Source organism: Panthera pardus, unplaced genomic scaffold, assembly GCF_024362965.1.
Source record: "Panthera pardus isolate Hobbes unplaced genomic scaffold, ASM2436296v1 HiC_scaffold_11, whole genome shotgun sequence".
NCBI classification, from domain to species: Eukaryota; Metazoa; Chordata; class Mammalia; order Carnivora; family Felidae; genus Panthera; species Panthera pardus.
The window spans coordinates 42,087,148-42,111,827 of NW_026526666.1; the positions used below are offsets into that span (position 1 = coordinate 42,087,148).

At 41.8% G+C, this 24,680-nt stretch overlaps 1 protein-coding gene across 3 annotated transcripts in view; it reads right to left on the reverse strand.

Annotated features, from left to right (window-relative positions):
* AK5 (adenylate kinase 5) overlaps positions 1-24,680 on the reverse strand; it is a 261,105-nt gene that overhangs the window by 41,696 nt on the left and 194,729 nt on the right. For all 3 annotated transcript variants that reach the window (XM_019413870.2, XM_019413869.2, XM_019413868.2), the window contains one exon: positions 703-866. In XM_019413870.2, coding sequence (XP_019269415.1) covers positions 703-866 — 164 coding nt within the window. The remainder of the gene's footprint in view (positions 1-702; positions 867-24,680) is intronic.

The window sequence follows — 24,680 nt, forward strand, 5'->3', positions numbered from 1 at the left end:
AAGAGTGGGGGCAAGGAGGTCTGCTAAGAGCCAACTGCAATGGTCTGTTTCCTTTCGTGAGAACCATGCTGGCTTCCAGGAGGGAAACAGACTGTAGCTCATTAAAGAGGAAGCATAAAGCTCTGTTAGCTAATAGGGACTGCATTGTACAAGCCCTAATTACAGAGCCTAGCATGGGAACTAGTAAGGCAAGGATGAATATTTTTTGATACCCATGGCACACAGCTTCCCAGAGATAGATGGTGATTTGAAAAGGAAAAAAGATACATAAAAGGGAAATTTTTTACTTAAACTATCTAAGGGAGATACCAAATTTCAAGATAGTGCTATCATACCTTCCAGAACTAGACCAAAACATTATTTCCTATTTTCCAGAGGATTCCAATTCTAGGCTTTGCAGCACCATGCAGCAAAGATTTTGAAGGTTTTAACGCTAAAGTGGGGACCAGTCTTTTCTGGAAAATACAAGTTAGGCTAACAATCAGGGACCTGGAAGAGTAACAAGGTAGGAGGAACCTGGGCCTGGACAACATGGTCTGACTGACAGGTCTCTGCTGTAGACCCACCACCTGCCTCTGGACTGTTACATCAGGGAGAAATAAAATGTAGCTGTTGGCGTGTGGGCTTCTTTTTTCCAGCAGCTTAGACTAGCTGCAACACTCCAAAATCCCTCGCCAGCCAGGAAAGGTAGCTGTCACTTACTGAGGGCACCAGGTCTCCACGTTCCATGATATCTCTGATCAATTTGCTTCTTTCAGATTCTGATGACAGCTCATTACGCAGGAGCTCACCAGTCGAGAGATGTGTAAATCCGTATTTTTCCACCAGCTTTTCACACTGTGTGCCTTTGCCAGAGCCTGGGCCACCTAGAAAAGAAGTCATGTATCAGACACCCATCCCAAGCCGCCATGGTGAACAAGCCTCAGCACTTCATTCACCAAGCATGTACTGAGTTCTTATGAGTTATAGGGAGTGGTGGACTACGGAGAATGGGATACAGTCCTTGCCCTCAAAGAGCCTGTTGTCCGGGGCAGGGGCAGGTTTATCCACCAACAATAAGCAGTTACTATAGGTGATCTGGTGGGGAGAGTTCAGGCTGCTCTAGGGCACAGGGGAGGGGTGCAAGACTCTGTTTTGGTAGAGATGAAGGAGAAGTTTCCTGGGGAACTGAATATGCTCATGTGCAAAACACTGACCATGGTGCCTGGTACAAAAGTGGGTGGGCAATAGATGCTAGCTATTAATTTTTAAAATACATTGTTTTCATTTTCAAACAATCCCAAATGTACAGGAGAGTTATCAGGAGAGAACAAAGAACTTTCTGAAACATTTGAGAATAAGTTGCCATTCTAATTGCTGTCTCATCACTACAGAACACTTCAGTTTCATTTCCTCTAAACAAGGAGCCAAGCATATCCTTCTACATTACTACCTCTTCAGAACCCATTCATATTTCAGTGGAATTGTTCCGATAATGTTCTTTGAAGTCAATGGGTCAAGTTCAGAATCATGCATTGCTTTTAGTTGTCATGCCCTTCTGGTCTCCTGTATGGAACAGATTTCTTCATGTTTCCTTGATACTTTTGAAGATTATATTTATTTTGTAGAATGTCCCTCAATATGATTTTCTTCCTGCTGTTTTCTGAATATTATTCTGAGTATCAGCCATATTCCTTTGATGAGCATTACACCTTCGACTCTTTTCCCTGCTTCCCCTGCCCCAAGTTCAACCAGTTGCTAAGTTGTAAGATTTACATCCAAAAATAATAGCTAACCTTTGCCAGGAGTTTACTGCACTCACTGTTCTTCGCATTTTAAAGATTTTATTTTATTTTATTTTATTTTATTTTATTTTATTTTGAGAGAGAGAGAGAGGGAGAGAGAGAGAACATGTGCACACCAGTGGGAGAGGGACAGAGGTGAGGGAAAGAGAGAGAATCTTAAGCAGGCTCCATGCTCAACACAGAGCCTGATGTGGGGTTTGATTCCATGACCGTGAGATCATGACCTGAGCCCAAATCAAGAGTCAGACACTTAACTGACTGAGCCACCCAGGTGCCCACTAAACATTTTATATGTATTAATTTAAAATAATCTTAGAAGGCAGGCACTATTATCCCCATTTTACATATGGGAAAGCAGAGACACAGAGACTAAACTCAACTACAATAAACCGCATGGCCAGTATGTACCAAGTCAAGGATGTGAAGCCTAGACTCTGGCTCTCAGAGGCGTTTTCCTCTTTTCTTCCCCGCTGACCACGCTTGCCTGTGGTATGAGCAGGTCCTTATGCTCTGGGACTATGGCAGTCGTTCCGCCTCTGCATGGAGGAGAGGTGAGGCTCTGGAGTCTAGCAGACCTGCTAGAAAAAGACCTGCTATCCTGAAAAGCATGGGCACTTCTCAGCTCCACTGCATTCAATGGCTTCCCATTCTGCGCAGGACAAGATCCAAACTCCTTAGAGTAGTATTTCAGCCTTCAAGAATCTAGTTTAACCTCTCCAACCTTTTTTCTCCATTTCTTATCTTTGTCCAATACTGTTATGTCCAGCTGCATACTGTCTCTTCAACAAGACATACTTTTCCAGGCCACCATGCTTTGCTCTCCCAGGTCCTCAGCCTGGAACGCCCTTCCTTCCTCCTCTAACTATTGAGGTCCTCTTAGACCTGGATCAAATGCTTGCCCCTTCTGCCAGGAATTAGACCTCTCGCCCTCACCTCTGTGGGAGTGAGTGGTTTAAATAGCACTTGGATGCCCTCGGCCTGTCCACCACTTGGTCTCCAGGTCCCTCACTAGGTCCCTAACCTTGCACACAGTAGGTGCCCTGTAAGTGTCTGATGAACTGAAGTTTCATAGTAGGTGCTCTGTAAGTGCCTGATGAACTGAAGTTTTTCCTGATAGAGGTGATATTGAACATTAAAATGCAAAACACAACTGAGATGGTAAAGGTAGTGAGGATTTAGGACTTGTTTGGCAGTTTTTCTGGTCCACTTCTCTTCATCTTCAAAAACCCTTTCTCAGGACACTTGGCAACTTCCCTCTTGGGGGACCTTAGCTGTTGTTCCTTGCTAGTGAAAGGACCTTTCCTTCTCTCTCTTTTGCCTTTACAGAAAATAAAGGAAAGATCCATGTTTTCTATCTTCTGCTCACCTCATAGCTGCTGTAAGCCAAGTGGGGAGGGTTCAGACACCTCACAGCATTGTCATGGATGTGCTAGATGTGACAGGAAAACAGCAATTACAGAGGCTCATAAAAATAATGTGGACCGCCAGAGTGGCCAAAATGAACAAATCAGGAGACTATAGATGCTGGAGAGGATGTGGAGAAATGGGAACCCTCTTGCACTGTTGGTGGGAATGCAAACTGGTGCAGCCACTCTGCAAAACAGTGTGGAGGTTCCTCAGAAAATTAAAAATAGACCTACCCTATGACCCAGAGTAGCACTGCTAGGAATTTACCCAAGGGATACAGGAGCACTGATGCATAGGGCACTTGTACCCCAATGTTTACAGCAGCACTCTCAACAATAGCCAAATTGTGGAAAAAGCCTAAATGTCCATCAACTGATGAATGGATAAAGAAATTGTGGTTTATATACACAATGGAGTACTACGTGGCAATGAGAAAGAATGAAATATGGCCCTTTGTAGCAGCGTGGATGGAACTGGAGAGTGTGATGCTAAGTGAAATAAGCCATACAGAGAAAGACAGATACCATATGTTTTCACTCTTATGTGGATCCTGAGAAACTTAACAGAAACCCATGGTGGAGGGGAAGGAAAAAAAAATGAGGTTAGAGTGGGAGAGAGCCAAAACATAAGAGACTCTTAAAAACTGAGAACAAACAGAGGGTTGATGGGGGGTGGGAAGGAGGGAAGGGTAGGTGATGGGCATTGAATAGGGCATCTTTTGGGATGAGCACTGGGTGTTGTATGGAAACCAATTTGACAATAAATTTCATATATTAAAAAAAAAAATAATGTGGACCACTTAGCAGGAGCAGTCAGTCGCCAGCCAAGGCTACATTTGCTCTGAGCACTAGGATTCCTCTCCTGAGATCACAGAAATGGAGGGAGAGTGTGGCAACAAGAGATGGCCACTCAGACAAGAAGTGCTTCCAGATAGATGAGCGAGGAGGACAAGGGGCTGAGCTCCCACAGAAGCCTCCAGGGCTTCCGTGGCCGGATTTACCTAGAAACGCTTTTCCTGGGATGGCTGGAAGCCGGTCATGTGGAAAAGGTATTTTCGGACTCTGCTTGCAAGGCAAAAAATGCTGTGTTCTAGTGATTTTCTTCCTTCAGCATCCCACTAATATGACTATTATAGTTTTTGTTTCTCTAAAATATTATTTAATAAATTTTGACACAAAGGCAATTAAAAATCTTCAGCTTAAATTGACAACAGCTGTGTGTTCAGCAGCAGCCACTGCCCCAGTTAGGAGCCCTTTGTGGAACAACAGCTGCAAATTCTCAGCATTCTTTGGCCAAATGGTGCAGACACGGTGGAATTTTAAGTAATCTACACAATGCCTCGATTCTTCCCATGGCTCCGAACTGGAGAACAAAGTGATTTTTATCACTGCAGCAAAGGCACAAAAGCTGCTAGGAGAAATATGAATTTTCATACAATGTCACTTACAGGTCTTCGAGGCCTTAACTTACGACTTTTAAATAAAAAACAACGGGGACTTGATATCATCCCTCCGGGATAATCTGTTATAAAAATCTCTTCAGGTGCCCCATATCAGAACCAGTGGGCTGTGTTCTCTGGTGACAAGATGACTGACAGCAGACAAGGAGCTGTCACATTTCCTGTCATCTCCCTGACTTTTAGTGTATCATTACTCGAGGTTCACACCTCTGAGCTAACCCATGCACAACACCGTGTGGGGTCATCCCTGAAGAGTCTGCAATAGGAGGCTCCATTCTGAAGGGGTTGTCAACGCTTCACAAGAAAAAGGAGTTGAGACATCTTGATTCTCAACTTCCAATGTAATCGAACATTTTTTCCACACGAGGCTTACGGCGCTCGTTGTACAAGCGGAAATACTGTGAACTCTCACTTCACAGCTCAGTCCCATCTCCCCCTGCGGTCCTGACAGCACCACACAGCAGGGGGCCCGAGCAGAAGAGCAGCCACCCCGGGGGTGCGGGTCTGTATTCTCACTCAAGCTCTCTCTTTGGTCCCTGTTTTTCTTGGAGATGGACCGGAAACCCCTCCCCACGCCCGCCTGGGCCACTTCCACCCACCCCCCCCCCCCCCCCACACACACTTTTTATCTCCTGGAGAAAGCCTCTCTTAGGAGGCACCTCCCACATTCATCAGCTCACTTCTCTTTTAAGAGATGACTCCTGGATTCATTGGCTGGATTCTGCAAGAGAAGACCCACCTCCAAAGCAAGTATCACAAGGGTGCTTGGCCTCAGGATGGGATGGCTAGGATGCTGTGCTGTAGCACATTCTGGGCTCCAAAAGAAAAGACTGAACAAATCATATGTCAGATTGAACTCCCAGTCCAAACAAATGCAAGCATGAAAGCTTCTAGTACACTTCTATTTATTATTATTATTAGAGAGAGAGAGGGGGGGCGCAAGTGAGCGAGGGTGGAGAGACAGAAGGAGAGAGAAATCCACGAGGGGCAGAGAAAGAGAGAGAGAGAGAGGCAGGGCTCACCCGAAGCAGGATGCTTGTGTTCACCTGAAGTGGGGTTTGAGCTCACCCAACGTGGGATTCGAACTCACAAACCGTGAGATCATGACCTGAGCCAAAGTCAGATGCTTAATCAACTGAGCCACTCAGGCACCCTACACTTTTATTTTTAAATATTTCAAATAGCAATGGCATACAGCAGTTAATAATGTCCTTTGTTGACATTTTACTGTGGGATGCCACCTGGAATTAAGCCTGTTACTACAGCTCTTCATTTGACTAACATCTGAGGGGCAGCTAGTATAGGTCAGATGCCGTGCTAAGCTTTGAAAATAAAAAGACTCAGAGGCCCTGTCCTTTCCGTCAGAGACCTCGCTGTCTAATAATGGGAGGATGGCAAGTGGGCCCGGCGTCACAGCTGTGAGGCAGGCGTATGAGCCGGGCCTCTAAACACTGTTGCACAAACACTGGGAGGGACTCCTGGCCCAGGCAGGAATTAATGAGCATGTGCGATTGCCTTCACTGACACAGGGGAAATGTGGAAAATGTGGACAAGAAGAGCATTACGGGTGAGCCTGGTATCTTCAGTACGGCAGTTTGGAGTGTGAGTGGGTCCCGCAGGGAATGGCAGGAGAGAAAGGAGAGTGATGCAGGGAAGGGCACAGGGCAGGCGAATCTGGCAGTAAGACCTGGCTCTGCCACTTACTAATTGTGTGGATACAAGTGAGTCTAAAATTCTCTGAGCCTTAGTTTCTTCATCTATAAAATGAAATTAGAGCAAACTCTCTGCCTCATTCTCCCTTAGAGCCTCCTTCCTCTTTCTCTCCCATACCTGACCAGTTGTCAAGCAACTTTGAAAAGTTGAATCTACATTTGAAAAGTCTCTGAAATCAGTCTCTTCGTCCCATATCTCATTAAAAACTTCCCTTGTTCCCATCTGCCAAAAAAACCTGGAGCTTGGTAAAGGCTACATGTAATAAGGGATGGTTACTCATCCTGCTAGTTCTTCCTGGGTGTCATCTGCATACTGAGGTTTGAATTAAATACAATCTAACAAGTTTGGGGATTAGCCATCACCTTGAGATGTCCAGACCACTTGCAGGTAATTAAGATATATATATTAGCATGTGTGTTTACACACACACACACACAGGTATCTGGTTTAGAAAACTCACAGTTTGTTTTCTCTAAGGAGCAGCAGAGAGGATAGCATTCTTTGGGTTCTAATTTTCCGATTGTCATTAGCAAAGCTTTCCAGGCCTTAAGCCCATCCCACCCCAGCCTCAGCATTCTTTAAACGTCTTCATCACCAGTGACCAGCATTGCTGACTGAATTTTAGCTCCCTATTGATCTGGCGGAAATGGAGAGTTTCTTATCACTTGGGTCTATCCTTCTACTCTGCTCATGTCTTTCTGTCCCTTTTTCTTTCCCCTTGACCCACTTCTCAACTTGTTCTCTGCCTTCTTTGTGACCTCATTGAGTTGGTCCATTCCCTTTGGGCCTTTACCTTCACAGTCAGCTGGACACCAGGCCCTTTCTAGTAGCTATGAGTCCCTTGCCCCCATTGAATTCTGTTGTGGCTTCCATGAGAACCACCAACTAGTCTCTGCCCAACCCACCATTTGCTTTATTTGATCTACTCTGGGTTGCTTAAGACCATCAGAAAACCCAGCCAACTGGGTCATGCTATCTAACTTCATAATAGCTTCTAATGCTTCTGGGTAAATAGATTCCTCTTTTGCTGATACCAAATAGAATGTCCATGGATGGATTCTATTATTTCCCCATTGTCCTCAAATCTTCAAACACATTCTTCAAACATATTCTTACTCTTACAAGTATTTTTTTAAACATTTTTATTTATTATTGAGAGACAGAGCATGAGCATGGGAGGGGCAGAGAGAGGGGGAGACACAGAATCTGAAGCAGGCTCCAGGCTCTGAGCTGGCAGCACAGGGCCTGACACAGGGCTTGAACTCACAAACTGTGAGATCATGACCTGAGCCAAAGTGAGATGCTTAACTTATTGAGCCACCCAGGTGGTCTTCTTACAAGTATTAAAAAAAAATATTTATTTATTTTTGAAGAGAGAGAAAGAGTGCAAGCAGGGGAGGGGCAGAGAGAGAGAGAGAGAGAGAGAGAGAGAGAGGAAGAGAGAATCCCAAGCAGGTTCCGTGCTGTCAGCACAGAGCCTGATATGGGGCTTGAACCCACGAACCTTGAGATCATGACCTGACCCAAAATCAAGAGTCAGATGCTTAACTGACTGAGCCATGCAGGAGCCCCTTCTTACAAGTATTTTTAACTCTCCTGTTCATTACAAAGGTGAAGGTTATCTTCTTTTCTTAACATTTTCAAAACATATCTTTTGTTCTCTATTCCTCCTTTCTTTTGTTTGGAAGACTATTTCATACAACTATTTAGCTGATGGCTAACTTCTCTGCTTTGGCTACCCATTTAGCACCTTGGCATTTTCCTTAACAACACTTTTCACAGCATAATGATTCTCTCTCTCATCTATCTACCTGCCATTTATTTAAGCCTGTCTTCCATATTTGACTCTATGGTTCACAAACATGGGCTATGGGTATATTTTGCTCACTATGGTGCCCGAACACAATGCCTGAATCATAACAGACACTTCATAATCATGGCTGAAAGAACAAATTGTTTCTATTTATTTTTTATTTTATTTTAATCCCAGTATTGTTAACATAAAGTGTTATGTTAGTTTCAGGTGTACAATATAGTGATTCAACAATTCCACAAATCATCCAGTGCTTGTCATGACAAATGTACTCCTTAATCCCCATCGCCTATTTCACCCATCCCACCCCCAACATACACATAAATTATTTAATGATGAAAGGCTCCCCTCCTGCCTGCTCCAAGAACTTGCTCCTCTTTCCTGTCCACTGTAAATGTATTCCTCTCAGTTGGCACCATCTTGTCTCTCTTCTGTGTAACAATAGGCTCGTTTCTTCCCAATCCAAATGAAAATATTTCTACCATTGTCTGCATCCTCTAGTTATTTTTATATTCTTTCCTATTTTTTCAGTATCCTAAAACTGCCCGTTTCCATTTCCCTCTCTTTTACTGACTCCCTGTCCTCTTGCATACCACCCTTCAACTCTCGTCACTCTCTGAAGTTGACCTTTTATAGTTCAACAGTGATTGCATAATTGTCATATCATTTAATGATCTTCCCCTAGTCTTTACTACTTTTGACCCTTTAGTAGCATTTAACACCATTGATAAACATCCTGAAATTCACTCTTCCCGTGGCCTCCAGGACACAAAGTTTGCCCACATTCTCTTCCTTCCTCTGCCAGGCTGAAGCTCATAGAAAGTAGAAAGTGCTTTATTTTTATTGGTATCTCCACAGAGCTTTGCATGGTATCACAGGCAATTGTGAAAGAGGGCCAATGACTAGGAGCCTTATGGTCCCATAAAAGTGACAACTCTATTTCCTTTCATGTAAAAGGAACACTGGACCAAAGGCCTCAACTTCCAGGTTTATATCTCATACCTTTACCTAGTCAGATGACTTTGACCAAGTCACTTACCCTCTTGGATTTCAACCTCGTTAATTACAAATTAGGGAACAGCACTTTTATACTGTGATACTATTTTAACATCTTTGAAGATGGGTAGTCCTCACAGTTATAGCTTGTGAAGGTATCAAACATCTTTTGCAAATCAAACTATTCTGTTTTTATATAGTCATCAGAATTGTTAAAAAAAATCTATTAGATTTCTATCCCTTGAAGTATTTCTTTCTCCCTAAGTGAAAATGTGCTCCGAGGTTGGGTTTAGGTTTTGTGACTGAGTGGTTCCTTTCACAGAAAAGCCATCATTCCATCAGATCATGAACTGACTGTGCCCTAGGAATGATCTCCAAACACTGTTGGCCTATGAGTCACTTTCAATATTCAGTATTCAGGATGAGCTGTATCACCATGCTGAGTTTCACCAGGCTGTTGCTGAGAACACTCTGTCTGACTAAAAGCAATTAAGAAAAATAGATCCTTATCCTCTAAGACAACATCTCTATTAGTTCTGAAATGCACTGCTGCTTCAGGCTATTTGGTGAATAGGATAAGATATGCCAGTGATAGGGTCAACTGCAGGTTATATGGAAGAACTTTACATGTGACTGTGAACTTCTTGATGGCAGGCACTCTGCCTTATGTATCAGTGCATGGTGTATAGGGGTAGTTGTTAGATTGGTGAATGAATGAATAAATTGATGGTAAACAATCTGAGAGTTTCAAGGAGAAGGAGGTAGCCCTGTACATGACATTAGGAGTTAGGAGACTTTGGTTCTAGGCCATTCCTGCATTGAACTAGCTGAGTGATCCTGGGAGATCTTGGGAGATTTTGCCTTTTTGAATGCTAGCTTCCTTGTCTTTGAATTGAAGAGTCTGGATTAAATTAATTTTTTTTTTCTTTCTCTATGTGTGTTTTAATACTCCTCCTTAATATCCAAACTTCCTGTCCAAGGTGCTCCTCCCTGAGGAAGGATAATTTGCCCCCACTGTTTTGAACTTAAGAGTTCCCAAGTGTTTTGGCCAATGAAATGTGGAGAGAGGTGGATGTGCATCATATTTAGACAGAGGTTTTTATAGCCAGTACATGGTTTTCTATGTTTTTTGTTCCTTTTCCATGAAACTATCAATGTTTCAGATAGTAGGGGTTACCAGAGTGAAGCCTAGTCAACTGCTGATGAACATGTACATTGTCCAGAACAAGAACAAGAAGAGGAAGAGGAGAAAGAAGAAACATCTTTGTTGTTCTATACTACAGAGATTTTTAGTTGGGCTTAACAGCATAACCTCGCTTCTTCTGACTGATGCTTTCCCAAACTTGACTGTGTAGCAGAATCACCTAGGGTATTGAAAACATTCCTGTATCAGTAGGTCTGTGAACCACTGCGGTTGAAGCCTGGGAAATTATAGTTTTAGAAAGTTCTCCAGGGAAAGCATAAAGATATCTGCAACTTACTTTGAAATGTGTAAGAAAAAAAAAGACATTGATGGCTGGGCAAAGGGATGGCTAGAAGGACAGATATGTGATAGAACAAGTTACAGTAAAATGTTACTGGCAGAAATTAGGTGGTGGTTGTACAAGTGTTCACTGTAACATTCTTTCAGCTTTGTTGAATGTTTGAAATATTTTCATAATAAAACAAGATGATATTTAAAAAATTCCCCAGGTGATTCTGATGATTAACCCAATCTGGAATTTCTAGACTAGATAGTCTTGAAGGAAATTTGCTGTGAACTCCCCAGTGGTCGCTGCATTGACTCTTGGTTGATCTTTCCTTTAATATTTACAGTGAAATAATGCTGACATAATGGTTCTATTGTGAATGAAGGCTTGTTACAATCACTAATAAAAATCACTAATAAAAATCCTTGTCAATAGCAGGGCCAACCTCTCTCTTGCAGATGAAAGGAACTTTTGTTTTCTCAGCATCAAGACCGAGAGAACAGAAGGGGGACTGTGGCCTATTTTGTACCAATGAAATGGTTCAGAGACAGACATGTTTGAGAAGTCACTGCAGACTATTCAGATAAAGGTGTCTGGTTCACAGTGCTTTTGGCTTGATATTTGATCTAGTGGGTATCTGTTCCTTTCTTTTTTGATAGTTTTATTTATTTTTTTATTATTTTCTTAATATATGAAATCTATTGTCAAATTGGTTTCCATACAACACCCAGTGCTCATCCCAAAAGATGCCCTTTTCGATACCCATCACTTACCCTCCCCCATCAACCCTCCCACCCCCATCAACCCTCAGTTTGTTCTCAGTTTTTAAGAGTCTCTTATGCTTTGGCTCTCTCTAGTGGGTATCTGTTCTATTAGTATTCTTTTTTAATGTTTAGGAATCACTACCTTGGTGCATGCTATTTCCTCTCACCCAAAACTTGAACCTTCCTTGTCTTGTCTCTTTGGAAGAGCTAGAGTCATTTAATCCTTATAATAGCTATTTGAAGTAAATGTTATTTATAACCTTATTGTACAGGTTAAAAATATTTGCCCAAGGTCCCCCTGTGCCTTGGTAACTGCTAAGCTCTACAGTCTCTCATATGTAAGGCCACTCTGGAAATCAGATAGACTTTGCTGTTCAGAAATACACCACACAGTGTTTAGTTAACCAGAAGCTAGGCTTCCATAATGGCCCCATAGGGTTGCCAGTTGACGTCCAGTTAATTATTGCATCAAACATGCTCACACTAAACCCCATCACTGTTTATCTAAAATTCAAATTTAACTAGTTGTTTTGTATTTTAATTTGTTAAAACTAGCAACCCTATCAGCCCCACCACTTATTAACCTGGAGACCTTACAGATATGATTTCATCTCTCTTGTGACAAGCTGAAAAGTCAATGATTCTGCCATTCACAGAATCTACCATAGGCACAGAAAGACGTGTGAAATGTCTAGTTAACACAAGACTCTGGAATTGGATGCCATGACTCTCATTCTTCCATAGAATTGGATGCCATGAATCTAGCTCTTACACAGAGACAAGACAAGGAAGGTTCAGGTCTTGGGTGAGAGGAAATGGCATGCACCAAGGTGATTCCTGTAAACGTTTTCACCACACGATGCTGTGAACTCCTATAGCTCTTAGTACAAACCAATTTCCATCCTAAACTCATATCCAACCTAATCCCATCTCTATCCCAACCACATCCCCATGCTTACACCAACTCCATTCCATCCCACCCCCATCTCCATCCCAGCCCCATATCCATTCTAACTCCATCTCCAAACAAAGTCAGAGACAGGATTTCCAACCTGCTCATGAGAAAATACTACTAAAAAACTGGTCCTTTTCTTCTTCACCCAGAGGTCTCTAAGGCCTGTTGCAGACCTGACTCACCAAGCTTATAAACTAGAGCCTTCCAAAAGCTGTTTCAGTCAGGATTTTCGTATTTAGACTTCTAAATTCTGAGAATTCATTGTTCTAGAGTACTCTGCCTCTTCCAAATTCATCTTAAACTTATCAAGCCACCGTTTTTCCTCTTTTGCAGTCCACCTCACGCTGGGATCTTAGGCATGCATTAAGCGAATATAGTAGGTAATTTACAAACTCAGCCTCTCCTTTCTACATTTCCTTCTTTCTCTTTCCTTCTTTTAAAGAAAATGATTTTTCTCTGTCAAAGAAATATATGCTCCTTACTGAAGATTTAAATAATTCGGAAAAGCAAAAAGAAGAAAAGTCTCCCATAATCCTGATTCCCAAAGGTAACTGCCAGAAATACATTTTGTTTTATTTCTTTGCAGCTTTTTTTCTACTCGTGGTTTTCTGGTTCATTTTTCACTGGGAATCTGTCTCCGCTGACATTTCTCCTCTTTGGGCTTCTGTATTCTCATCTGAAAACAAGCTTGTTGGACTAGGTAAATTCCAAGGTCATTTCCAGCACTACCACTCCATGTTTTTGTCTTTGTCAGAGAATTCAGAGAATATTTGTACTTGCAGTCTATTTATGTACTATAAAAGGAAGTGAGGATATTTAAGACCAGTAGGGACGTTTGTGGTGGATGTTAGTTGGATTACGTCTGGGGTTTTGTGTTCAATTTTGGACCAAATCACGGAAATTGGAAGTCTTATATGCTGTGATGGGAATATAAAATTGGTATAATCTTTCTGAAGGGCAATCTGGTAATATAAGTCAAAAGTCTTAAACTTTTTTATGTCAGTGGATTTATTGTAAGGGGAAAAATCACTGTTTAGTTACATAGATATTCATTACAGAATTTTTAATGAAAGCAAAAAACTGGGGGAAAATGCATGACAATAGGAATAAACTGAATAAATTATAGTGATTCAAAGGAATAGTGTACGTGGTCATTAAAATGATGTATTGAAAGAAGACAGATACAAATACCTACAGAATGATTCCATTTATATAAAACTCAAAAATATCTATGGTATTCCTCGCAGGGGGAAGTGAATAGAAGGGGGGCAAGGAGCATTCCGGGATGTTGGTAATGTTCGATTTCTTGATCTGCATGTGGATAAGATGAATGTGTCCAATCAGGGAAAATTTATCAAGCTAAACACTCATGATTTGAGTGCTTTCCTGTTTTTCTGTTTCAGTTCAATTGCAAGAAAACTTTAAGATACAACATTGTAGGGGTGCCTGGGTGGGTCAGTCGGTGAAGCGTCCGACTTCGGCTCAGGTCGTGATCTCACGGTCCGTGAGTTCGAGCCCCGCGTCGGGCTCTGTGCTGACAGCTCAGAACCTGGAGCTTGCCTCTGATTCTGTGTCTCCCTCTCTCTCTGACCCTTCCCCCGTTCATGCTCTGTCTTTCTCTGTCTCAAAAATAAATAAACGTTAAAAAAAAAATTAAAAAAAAAAAGATACAACATTGTATATTCAGCTCTACAATCTTGGAAAGGCCCTTAAGATATTTTGTTAAGTATAAAAAGTAGGTTTTAGAGTTGCATGATCTAATTTTGATGAAAAATATATATTTTAAAAATACATACATAGAAAAACATTAAGAGGGATATAAATCAAAATCTTAATAACACTCATTGTTAAGCTTTGGGATTTTGGGTGATTTGTCATTGCTAATACATGTTTTCTAGAATAAAGACATATTATTTTTTATAAATAAATATAAAGTCCTTAAATTAAAAAAATTCTAGTAATCTGTTTTGGGAGAGATTTTGGCTGCATGTATCCTAACAGAAGAGAGGGAGTGGGAAATGATGAAAGTAGAGCAAGTTCATCAAGGGCAGTTTTTTCCTTCTGGTGCTTCCTGTCTGTTCACCAGCCCTGGACTCATCCTTGGTCAATATCACATTATTTCTCAGCATCCAGGGCTTCCATGGTTTGGTCCATCTTCTTCCTGTTCCTGGGCCATGAAGGGCATATTCCTACGACTGTAATTTGTTCCCTACTCAAAATCTCCCATTTTGGGATCCCTCTCTCTTCAGCCTTCTCTCAAGCCTAGGGGATCCCATCCATTCTCTGAGGCTCTCCTTGGTTCTCAGCTTCCCCAAGAAGGGGCTCCCATCCATTCAGCCATTGTGCTTTCTTTGTCTTCTAATCCCTGCTAATACTGACTAAATAGTTCCTTTGTCAGTTAACTGTACACTGTCTTGTATTAGTTCTAAAGTTTTTATAAGCATCAATTCTTGCTTCGTCAAATAGGTTATAATCCCCTTGAGGGATGGGAACATTAAAAATTAAAAAAAAAATCCTCCTTTTCTTGCTTTCCTTTTCTTGCATCTTCAATGACAGTTTAACAAATCAACTCTAGTCTATATTCCCTTCTTTGAATGATGGTAAAACTCATAATCAGTACCATCAAGGTCAATGATTTTCTAGCTATTTGTTTCGTATTTTGTTTCCTGGCATCTATGCCAGTTACCTGGTGGTGGACTGGAACTTGATTCTGATATGGAAGCTACATGCTACCTTACTCAGCAAAATTTACCAAAGGCATGAATTTTTTTATTTTGTTTTTGTGGGAAAGGGCCAGGAAGACATTCTAAAGACTCCATATTGATTTTTCAGGACCCATCCAGAGGAAGAGTCTTTTAGTTATGGTTGGTTCTTAAAAATGGCCAAGCCCTGTCATTTTACTTGAAACCTCTGCTGTTATCATTATGACTCTGAGATGGTTATTGGTAGAAGACAAGTTAACACATTTACTTCTCTGACAATGAAGTCTTTATATCTTCCATTCCATTTCAATCCATTCATTCATTTTTTCTAAAGATATGTATCAAATGCCCACTAAGTGCCAGGTATCCTGATAGGTGCTACAGAAAGAAGAAAAAAAAAAGAAAAAGAAAAGAAAGGGCATGGTCTCTGTCTTCTAGGAAATTTAGTAAAAACTATTCTCCAATCAATGGCCATCACTGCCTTCAAGAAAGTGGTCAGTGGAAGGGGTCTCCAGGAGTAGACTCTAGGAGACTTTTGGCTGGACTCAGCCAGGTTTCTCACTTCTTAATATTCTCTTACTCTCTCAACAACAAATGTTGGAATGAGAGGCTGTCTCAGAGGTTGCCTCAATGGGTCCACCCAGACCAAGTTGAGGGTTTCCAAGAAAAATAAGACTGTGTTCTACTTGGGGCTCTGTCCATGCCAGCTTTCCATGCTTTTACTATAAGAGTTAGTCAATTCAGGGAAATATGCAATTGGACCCAATAAGTTCCTTCCACTTTAAACTGAGGTCACTTGGCTGGTATGGATGGGCAGGTGTGTGGCATTGACATGGTGATCCATTTTCTGGTAGAAGGCATTCCTCAAAGCAAAGTAGAACCATGAGGAACACTGCCTTCAGAGGCAGTGCCACAGACAATATGAAAAAAAAATCAACTGGGTCACAGGACTATGTCCTGTTAACACAAAACAGCTCCACTCAGTTATAAGAGGAGAGAGTCTTTCATTGCCATGACCACCTAATGGTTGGTTTAAATATGTTTCATTTACAACTATAAAGATGCTCTGAGACTCTTGGTTCTCGAGTCTAGAGCAAAATGAGAGGGAAATACTTTGGGAATGTTACATTTGGAAAAGCCAAAACAGTTACTGCCCCTTTAATCACTGGCTTGTTATTCTGCTTTATGCCTCAAGGCTAAATACAGCATCCTACAGTAAAATCTGTGTTGTGTTGTAACCAACTGCAAGAAGGTGTCTACAAGAGGAAATGGCAGTCAAAAGGCAGGTGTAAGCCCAAGGCCTAAGAGATACTTTCCCACTTCAACTTGTCTTGATCCCAGCCAACCACAGTTGCTCCAGGTAAAACACTGCATAACAGGTCAATCCCTTAAGGGAATGTATAATTTTAACAAGTGACACCAGAAACAGATAGATGAACACCCAACCTTTTAACCTGTCATGCATCCCCATCCTGGAGGTATCCTTTCCTCATTCCAAGGCACTTCTTATCCTATCCTACCTGTCCCCCCTCCTTTCTCAGGATCCTCTCTTTTTTATTGGCTGTCTCTCCTCACTAACCATATAATAGTTGTAGTAATAGTTAATGCTTGTTGAATATATACTAGGAGCGCTGTGACATGTGTTAACTCATTTCATCCTCACATCAACACTATGACCTAGATAAAATCATTACTTCCACATGACAGGTGAGAAAACTGAGGAAGAGTGGGTGTAAGAGTGTTGCCCAAGGTCAGAGTGGAGCTGGCATGTAAACTCAAGTAGGTCACACACTTATCTAGATGGTTTACTGCCTCTCTCTATATATACAAATATGTTTGACTCTCTCATACCCACTTTTGACCTTTCCCTTAGTTACTGCCCTAAGTCTTTGCTTTCTCTCAGAGTCATATTTCTCGCAAGTATAGTCTAAATGTATCCTCACTTCCTCACCTCCCATTTGCCCCTCAGCCAGCTGGCTTTACTCCTTTCTGTTCCACTGGAACTGCTCTCACCAAAGTCACCAGTAATTCTGCGGTTGCCAAACCTAACAGACAGTTCTCATTGTTTTTTACTTAACTTTTCCAACATGGAAACTCTCTCCTCCCTTGCTTTCTGTGACACCATTTGCTCTTGATATTCTGCTTTCCTTGCTGTTCTCTCCTCCTTTGGCTCTGGCACAGGTGTTTCCCAGACTCCTGGTCTCAGCCTTCCTCCATGCTCACTGTCCCTAAGCTCCCTGGCTGATCCCTTGCACATGCGTGGTTTCACTGCCATTGATATCCTGGTGAATTCTACATCTGTGTCTACAGCCACAACTTGTTATTTTGGGTACTGGATTTCAAAACCCTCTTGTTTAATGACGTTAACTGATGGATGTCTCATTAGCATCTCAAATTTTTTTTTTCTAGCATTTCTATCTTAAACTGTGTGAACACATTTCATCACTTTCTCAAAACCCATTTCTTCTCCACATTCCTTATATCCTTGAATGATCACCTGGTCATCTAAACTAGCCACTTCTTTAAAAAATTTTTTTTTAACATTTATTTTTTGATAGAGAGAGAGAGAGAGAGAGAGAGAGCACGCGCGAAGGGCAGAGAGAGAGATAGGGAGACACAGAATTCGCAGCAGGCTCCAGGCTCTGAGCTGTCAGCACAGAGCCTGATGCAGGGCTCAAACCCATGAGCCCTGAGATCATGGCCGGAGCCAAAGCTGGACACCTAACCAATTGAGCCACCCAGGAGCCCCTGAACTAGCCATTTCCGAGTCATGCTAGTTTTCTTCTTGTTCACCCGAACAAAATGGATCTTTACGTCCTGTTGATTCTATTTCCTAAGACCTTTTGGATCTGTTTCTTCTTTTCCACTTCAACTGATTCCTTGTTCCTCACCTGCATGACCATCCATCTGACCTCCTAGCTGGCCTCCCTGCTGCAGCCTAGGCTCCCTCTCACTGCTTCCAGAGTGTGTTTTCTGAAATCCAAATTTGGTGACATGTGACAGAATAAAAGCCTTGACAGCTCCCCATTGCTACAGGCTGAAGTTTATATTTGTTAGCCTTGTGTTCTCAGCCTTTCATGCCCTGGACCCTGAGTCTGTTTCTAGCTCTGCCTCTCATCGCTTCCTGCACCCTCGCCTCTGAGGCTCTCTCTTGCACACTTGTTCCCTCTCCTTGCCATGGACTCCAACTTTTTTTCCACTTGCCACTTGGCCAATTCCTTTTCTTTCTCAGGACTCAGCTCTGATGTCCCCTTTTACCCCTGGATGCCCACTTTAGTCTTTCTTTCCATTACCTATGTTGCTGCCACTGCATGTACTGTACTAAGCTGTGCTGTTTGTTTGCTCCCTCCCTACAACGTGAGCTCCTTGAGATTAGGGAGCCTCATCTTTCATCTTTGTATGATGAGGCCCATCATTTTGCTGATATAGAGCAGAAACTCAATAAAAATCAAATGAATTAATGAAAATTACCCAAAGGAGTATATAGCTAATGGGAAACTTTAATATAGCAGTGAGAGAATATTTTTATCATTAGGGAATTGTATACAGCCCCCTGGAAGTCTGTAGATCCCCTGGCCTAGGCTATTTTTTCTCTCTACCTCTAAACTAAGCCATTGTTTGAGATCAATATGTGGTCCAGGTACTCTATCCAACCCACAAAGAAAATCTCAAAAGCACTAGGTTCCTTCAGATGTACCCAGAATCACATTCTCAAACACTTGCTCATTGTTGCCCTTGGCTCTCTGAAATACTTTTGGTAATGCTCATAAAAAAGATACCCACGATATGCCTTCTTAGTAAAAGATACAGTGTGTATTTCAAAATTGATGTGCTTTGGGTGGGTATGGCAGTGTTCAGAATGGTTCACATACTTTTATGGCTTCAAATTGTTTCCTGTTTTGAAGTTATTATGGAATTGCAAATAATTGGCAGAAACATGCTGAGGCACACAGAGGACTATTTCACCAATATTCATTTGATGTCTTATTATTTTGTCTTTGCTTTCAGACATCAATAGCTAGATATACAGGAACAAAGTAAAATAGAAAATTGGGGCATTTATTCAAATAATTATGGCAAGCTCTTCCCCCACCCACAATACTCCCACCTTCTCTCCTTACTACATATCTGTATACACTTTTAAATTTTTTTTTTTCAACGTTTTTTATTTATTTTTGGGACAGAGAGAGACAGAGCATGAACAGGGGAGGGGCAGAGAGAGAGGGAGACACAGAATCGGAAACAGGCTCCAGGCTCCGAGCCATCAGCCCAGAGCCCGACGCGGGGCTCGAACTCACGGACCGCGAGATCGTGACCTGGCTGAAGTCGGACGCTTAACCGACTGCGCCACCCAGGCGCCCCTGTATACACTTTTAAATCGTGGGCTTTGAAGTCTGAGAAACAGGGTGTGAGTCCCATTTTTTAACAATGTAACCTTGGGAAGTTCCTTAACCTTCTGAGTTGCTACTTCTTCATCTGTAAAATGGGGAAAAACACGAGTACTGGTGATTGGTGTGAGAAATAAATAAGATAATATGTAAAAAGGCAGCACAGTACCTAGAACATAGTAAGTGACCAGTATATGTTAGTTTTAATACTATTATTAGGTAATTAAAATAAATATTTGGGGGGTAGAAGATGAAGACTGACTTTTTCAGTTGCCTTCATACTTCACTTCCTTGGGGCTATGTCTCTGTTGCACATGCTTCCAATTAAGAGAACAGTTATCAACTTATCAACTCACTGGCTGCTCAAATTTGGGGTGAAAAGAAAACAAATATCATTTTTCCATTTTAAAAGAAATCCAGAGAGGCTAAGGGATTGGGCCAAGGGCACACAGAGGTTAGATATAAACACAAGGTTTTGGGTAGTCTCTCATTTCCAGTGCTGGGTCCTTCTAAAGTCTGTACCGTTGGTCATGCTTAGTGGGTCTCAGAACAAGCAAAAGAAGCTTTCAGTGAGTCAGACCTGGAGATGTGCTTTTGAGTGAACAGGTTGAGTAACTCAGTCTTCACCAGGTGCCTCTGTTGGTAAGTTAATGGTGCTTCCAAAAAGATTTCAAGAAATGGGTAGGGAGACAATGTATATGATGGTGTGAGGTCTCCAAACACTTTCCTTGGTAAAACTCATTTACTTGGGCACTTTTCCGTTTAGCAATAATTGGCCTGTCTGGATGACTGAATTGACTCAGCAACATTCCCTTCTTGAGGAAATCATTTAAAAAAAAACATGGAAAAATCCCTGTGCTTCTGCCATGTCATGCAGTATTCCAAGGACTGTTTAATGTCTTTTTGAATCCCATAGTTCTTTAAGCATAGTAAGCCTTTTGAAATTTTTTAAAAAAAATTTTTTTTAATTTTTTTTTTTCAACGTTTTTTATTTATTTTTGGGACAGAGAGAGACAGAGCATGAACGGGGGAGGGGCAGAGAGAGAGGGAGACACAGAATCGGAAACAGGCTCCAGGCTCCGAGCCATCAGCCCAGAGCCCGACGCCGGGCTCATACTCGCGGACCGCGAGATCGTGACCTGGCTGAAGTTGGACGCTTAACCGACTGCGCCACCCAGGCGCCCCATGCATAGTAAGCCTTTTGTAGAGGTTTGGTCTGGTTAAATGAAGAAAATGTTTTGTTCTAGTTCAACATTACTTAGAGCATTTTTGTAGTGAAAAGGTTTATGTAATTAAGTAGTGTGAGGAATAAGCTTAAGAATCCCCCAGGCTTACACCAATGGGTTAACAAGGTATAAAGAAGTACAAAGCCATAGGATGTTCATACTCGAGTTTGGGTAAACAAAATAGGGAGGTGCAAAGGCACCCAATACATAGGTATATGAAATAAGTAAGATTAGGTATTCCGGGTGGATGTGACCCCCAATTTAGTACTATAGCAGAAAGCTGCTTTCACAGGAGGGAAGGACCAAGTTAGGTAAACAGGTAAATTGGGCTATAGACTCCTGTGCTGCAGATGAAGCAGCCCAAAGTGGAGATGATTAATAAAAGAAAAAGTGCCTTGTTATTTCCTACCTGTCTAATCCCCTAAGCTAGCTAAGATAAACAGGTTATTTGTCCTACCTGTCTCATCCCCTAGGCTAGCTAAGATAAACAGAGGTGGTGCCTCATGTCTGCTGTAAACAACCTTCTGCTCGACTGCCTGGCACCAATATTTTGTTTTGTATGAACCCAAACCCCTAACCCTGAATATCTTCAAGACTCCCTTTCCTTCATGTCCACAAGTTAATGTTCACAGATTCATTGTCTCTTTGTGCACGTCTATTGCCATGTTTTTAAGCCTTCTGATCCTAATAAAAAATGGGGCAAGGACCCTTATTTGGGGCTCTTATCTTTTCAAGGCATTAGCCATCTCTCGCTTTTCCTCCTGCATCCCGCTCTTTTGCTGGCCAAAAGAGAACTTTAGACTTAGAGTCTATGACAAAGTAGGTTCATTGTTAGCACACAATGCCTACATTTCTTCAACATCAGAAAGATATCCCATTGTTTTGTAAATGCATTTGAGGCTCTCTTGGAAAGTGGCCCAATGTCTCTCTTCCTTTACTCTCTCATCCTGAATGGTCTGGACTTTGAAAATACAGGTTTTAGGCCAGGAGAGTGCCAAAAGGTCCCTTAATAACTGCATGCCCTCATGGGAGAAAGAGCTGTGGCAAACATGTGTCTGTGTCCAGAGCAGAGCTCTGATGTTTCAGTTAGGGCAGAGCACAGGCTTGGTGGTCAGATGGAAACATATTTCTTTATGTGAACCCAGCCTAGCTGATTAGCTACCTTTTTCATTTTAGAAACTCAGTAGTTTAGAAACTACTCAGTTTAGAAACTGAGTTTCAGTTAAGAAACTCAGTCAAATCTCATCTGAGTTTTCTTAATCTAATCTAATGATTTTTGATAACCATGATAGTCAATTTTCTGCTATAGACTGTATGTTGGTGTCCCCTCCAAATCTATGTTAAATCCTAGGGCCCAATGTGATGGTATTAAGAGGTGGGGCTTTGGAAGGTGATTATATTACAAGGGTGGAACCCTTATGAATAGGATTGGCGGCCTTTTAAAAGAGGCCCCAGAGAGCTCCCTCACCCCTTCTGCCATGTGAGGTTACAAGGAAAAGATAGCTGTCTATGAGTCAGGATGCAGGCCTTCATCAGACATCAAATCTGCCAGGGCCTTGGTCTTGGGCTTCCCAGCCTCCAGAACTGTGAGAAATGAGTTTCTGTTGTTTATAAGCCACCCGACTATGGTATTTTGTCATAGTGACCTGATGGGACTAACTCAAGTTCAAAGTTCAATCTCCAATGTCAGGGCTATTCTCCCACCTGGAGGGTTTTCTTCACCTTTCCTCCAGTCCACTGCTGTTGATCCTGGAGGTCACCCTTTCCACCTCCATCCAGGCCTTGCTTTGGAGTCTCCTGTGGGTCCTCCTGATACATTCTCCTTTGCCCACCTCTGACTAGCACCCAGCCTTTCCTTTCAGGCATCCCTCGTACACTGGCTACCCAGAAACATTCAGAATTTTTCCAGGCCTACAGCAGCCCAGAGAAATGGCCTTTCAGTAGATGTACCCCTTTACCCCTGACCCCTTGCTCACATTTGTGAGGTTATTTGCTTTTGAAAGGACCAGTGAAAAACAAGGCACAAAAAACTATTTTCTCCTCTAAGATTTTCCAAATGCAAAGTCTAGAGTTTCATATACCTGCTTAACATAACCCCTTCCTAAATTAGTCCTAGGGTGGTGGTTCTCAAAGTGTGGCCCACAGATGTTGGGGGGGTCCTCTATTTTCTTTTTTTAAAAATTTTAAATCAAGTATAGTGAACATACAGTGTTATATTAGTTTCAGGTGTACAATATAGTGATTCAAACACTTCCATACAACACCTGGTGCTCATCCGAACAAGTGCCCTCCTTAATCCCCATCACCTATTTCACCCTTCCTCCCACCCATCTCCCCTCTGGTAACCATCAGTTTGTTCTCTATAGTTAGAGTCTGTTTCTTGGTTTCTCTCTCTCTCTCTCTCTCTTTCTCTCTCTCTCTCTCTCTCTCCCTTTTCATTTGCTCATTTGTTTTGCTTCTTAAATTCCACAGATGACTGAAATCATTTGGTGTTTGTCTTTCTCTGACTTATTTTGCTTAGCATAAAGCTCTCTAGCTCCAACCATGTTGTTGCAAATAGCAAGATTTCATTCTTTTTTGTCTGAATAGTATTCCATGGTGTGTGCTAGTGTATATACACTACAACTTATTCTTTTTTACTTTTTATCAGAGAGAGAGAGAAGAGAGAGAGAGTTCGAGCGGGAGAGAGGGGCAAAGGAGAGAGAGAGAGAGAGAGAGAGAGAGAGAGAGAGAGAGAGAATCTTAAGCAGGCTCCACACTCAGCATGGAGCCAGACATGGGGTTCAACCCATGACCCTGGGATCATGACCTAAGCCAAAATCAAGAGCCAGAGGCTTAACCAACTGTGTCACTTAGGTGCCCCTACAGCTCATCTTCTTTATTCATTCATCTATTGATGGACACTTGGGCTGCTTCCATAATTTGGCTATTGTAAGTAATGCTTCAATAAATATAGGGGTGCATGTATCTCTTTGAATTAGTGTTTTTGTATATTTTAGACAGTCCCTTATTTCCATTACAACACTTACAGGCTATTGCTTTTCACTAACGGTACAGAAGCAATTGTTACAAAACCACAGCATGCATCAAGACAGCTGCATTCAATTCTACTAGATCTATATTCATCACCATGAACTCACAGTAAAGTAAAAGGAAGAAAACGCCAGTGTTACCTAAAAATGTCCTTGATGAAGCAGTATAAAAGACTCATTTCATTTAATTTCAGCCCTTAAGTACATGTCATTTTAATATTTTGTGTGAAGTTTACACAAGGCACTTTAGCACACGTAGGTTAATGGTTTTCTTGAGGAGAAACATTATGATTGTTTGAGTTGCTTAACTAGTTGATTTTTAAGCTAAAAACCATTTTTTATCTTCTGGAAGATGGACTAGCAGATAAACTATGGGTTTTCACACTTGAGTATATGGCAGACATTTTCTTCTTCTTCTTCTTCTTCTTCTTCTTCTTCTTCTTCTTCTTTTTAATGTTTATTTATTTTTGAGAGAGACAGAGTACAAGTGGGGAAGGGAGAGAGAGAGAGGGAGACACAGAATCTGAAACAGGTTCCAGGCTCTGAGCTGTCAGCACAGAGCCCCATGCAGGGCTCGAACTCATGAATTGTGAGATCATGACCTGAGCTGAAGTCGGATGCCTACCCAACTGAGCCACCCAGGTGCCCTGGCAGACATTTTCTTGAAAAGAAATAAAATCAGCCTGTCACCTCAAGGACAGCAATTGGCAGCATTTGTTGCCAGTGATAAAACCCAAGCTTTCAAGCCCCAGATCCATCACTTATTAGTATATTATTTACCTTTCTAGCATCTTACCTGCAACATCAGGATGGTGATAATCCATACCCCATACAGGGTACAATCATTAAATAAGATAACATTATTTGTACAGTGCCTAGTGTGTGTTAAGTGCTCAATGAATGCTGGCTTCTCTTACAGCTGCATCAAGTTACAACAATCACTTTTGCTTTTCAGTTTTAATTTAACCAATT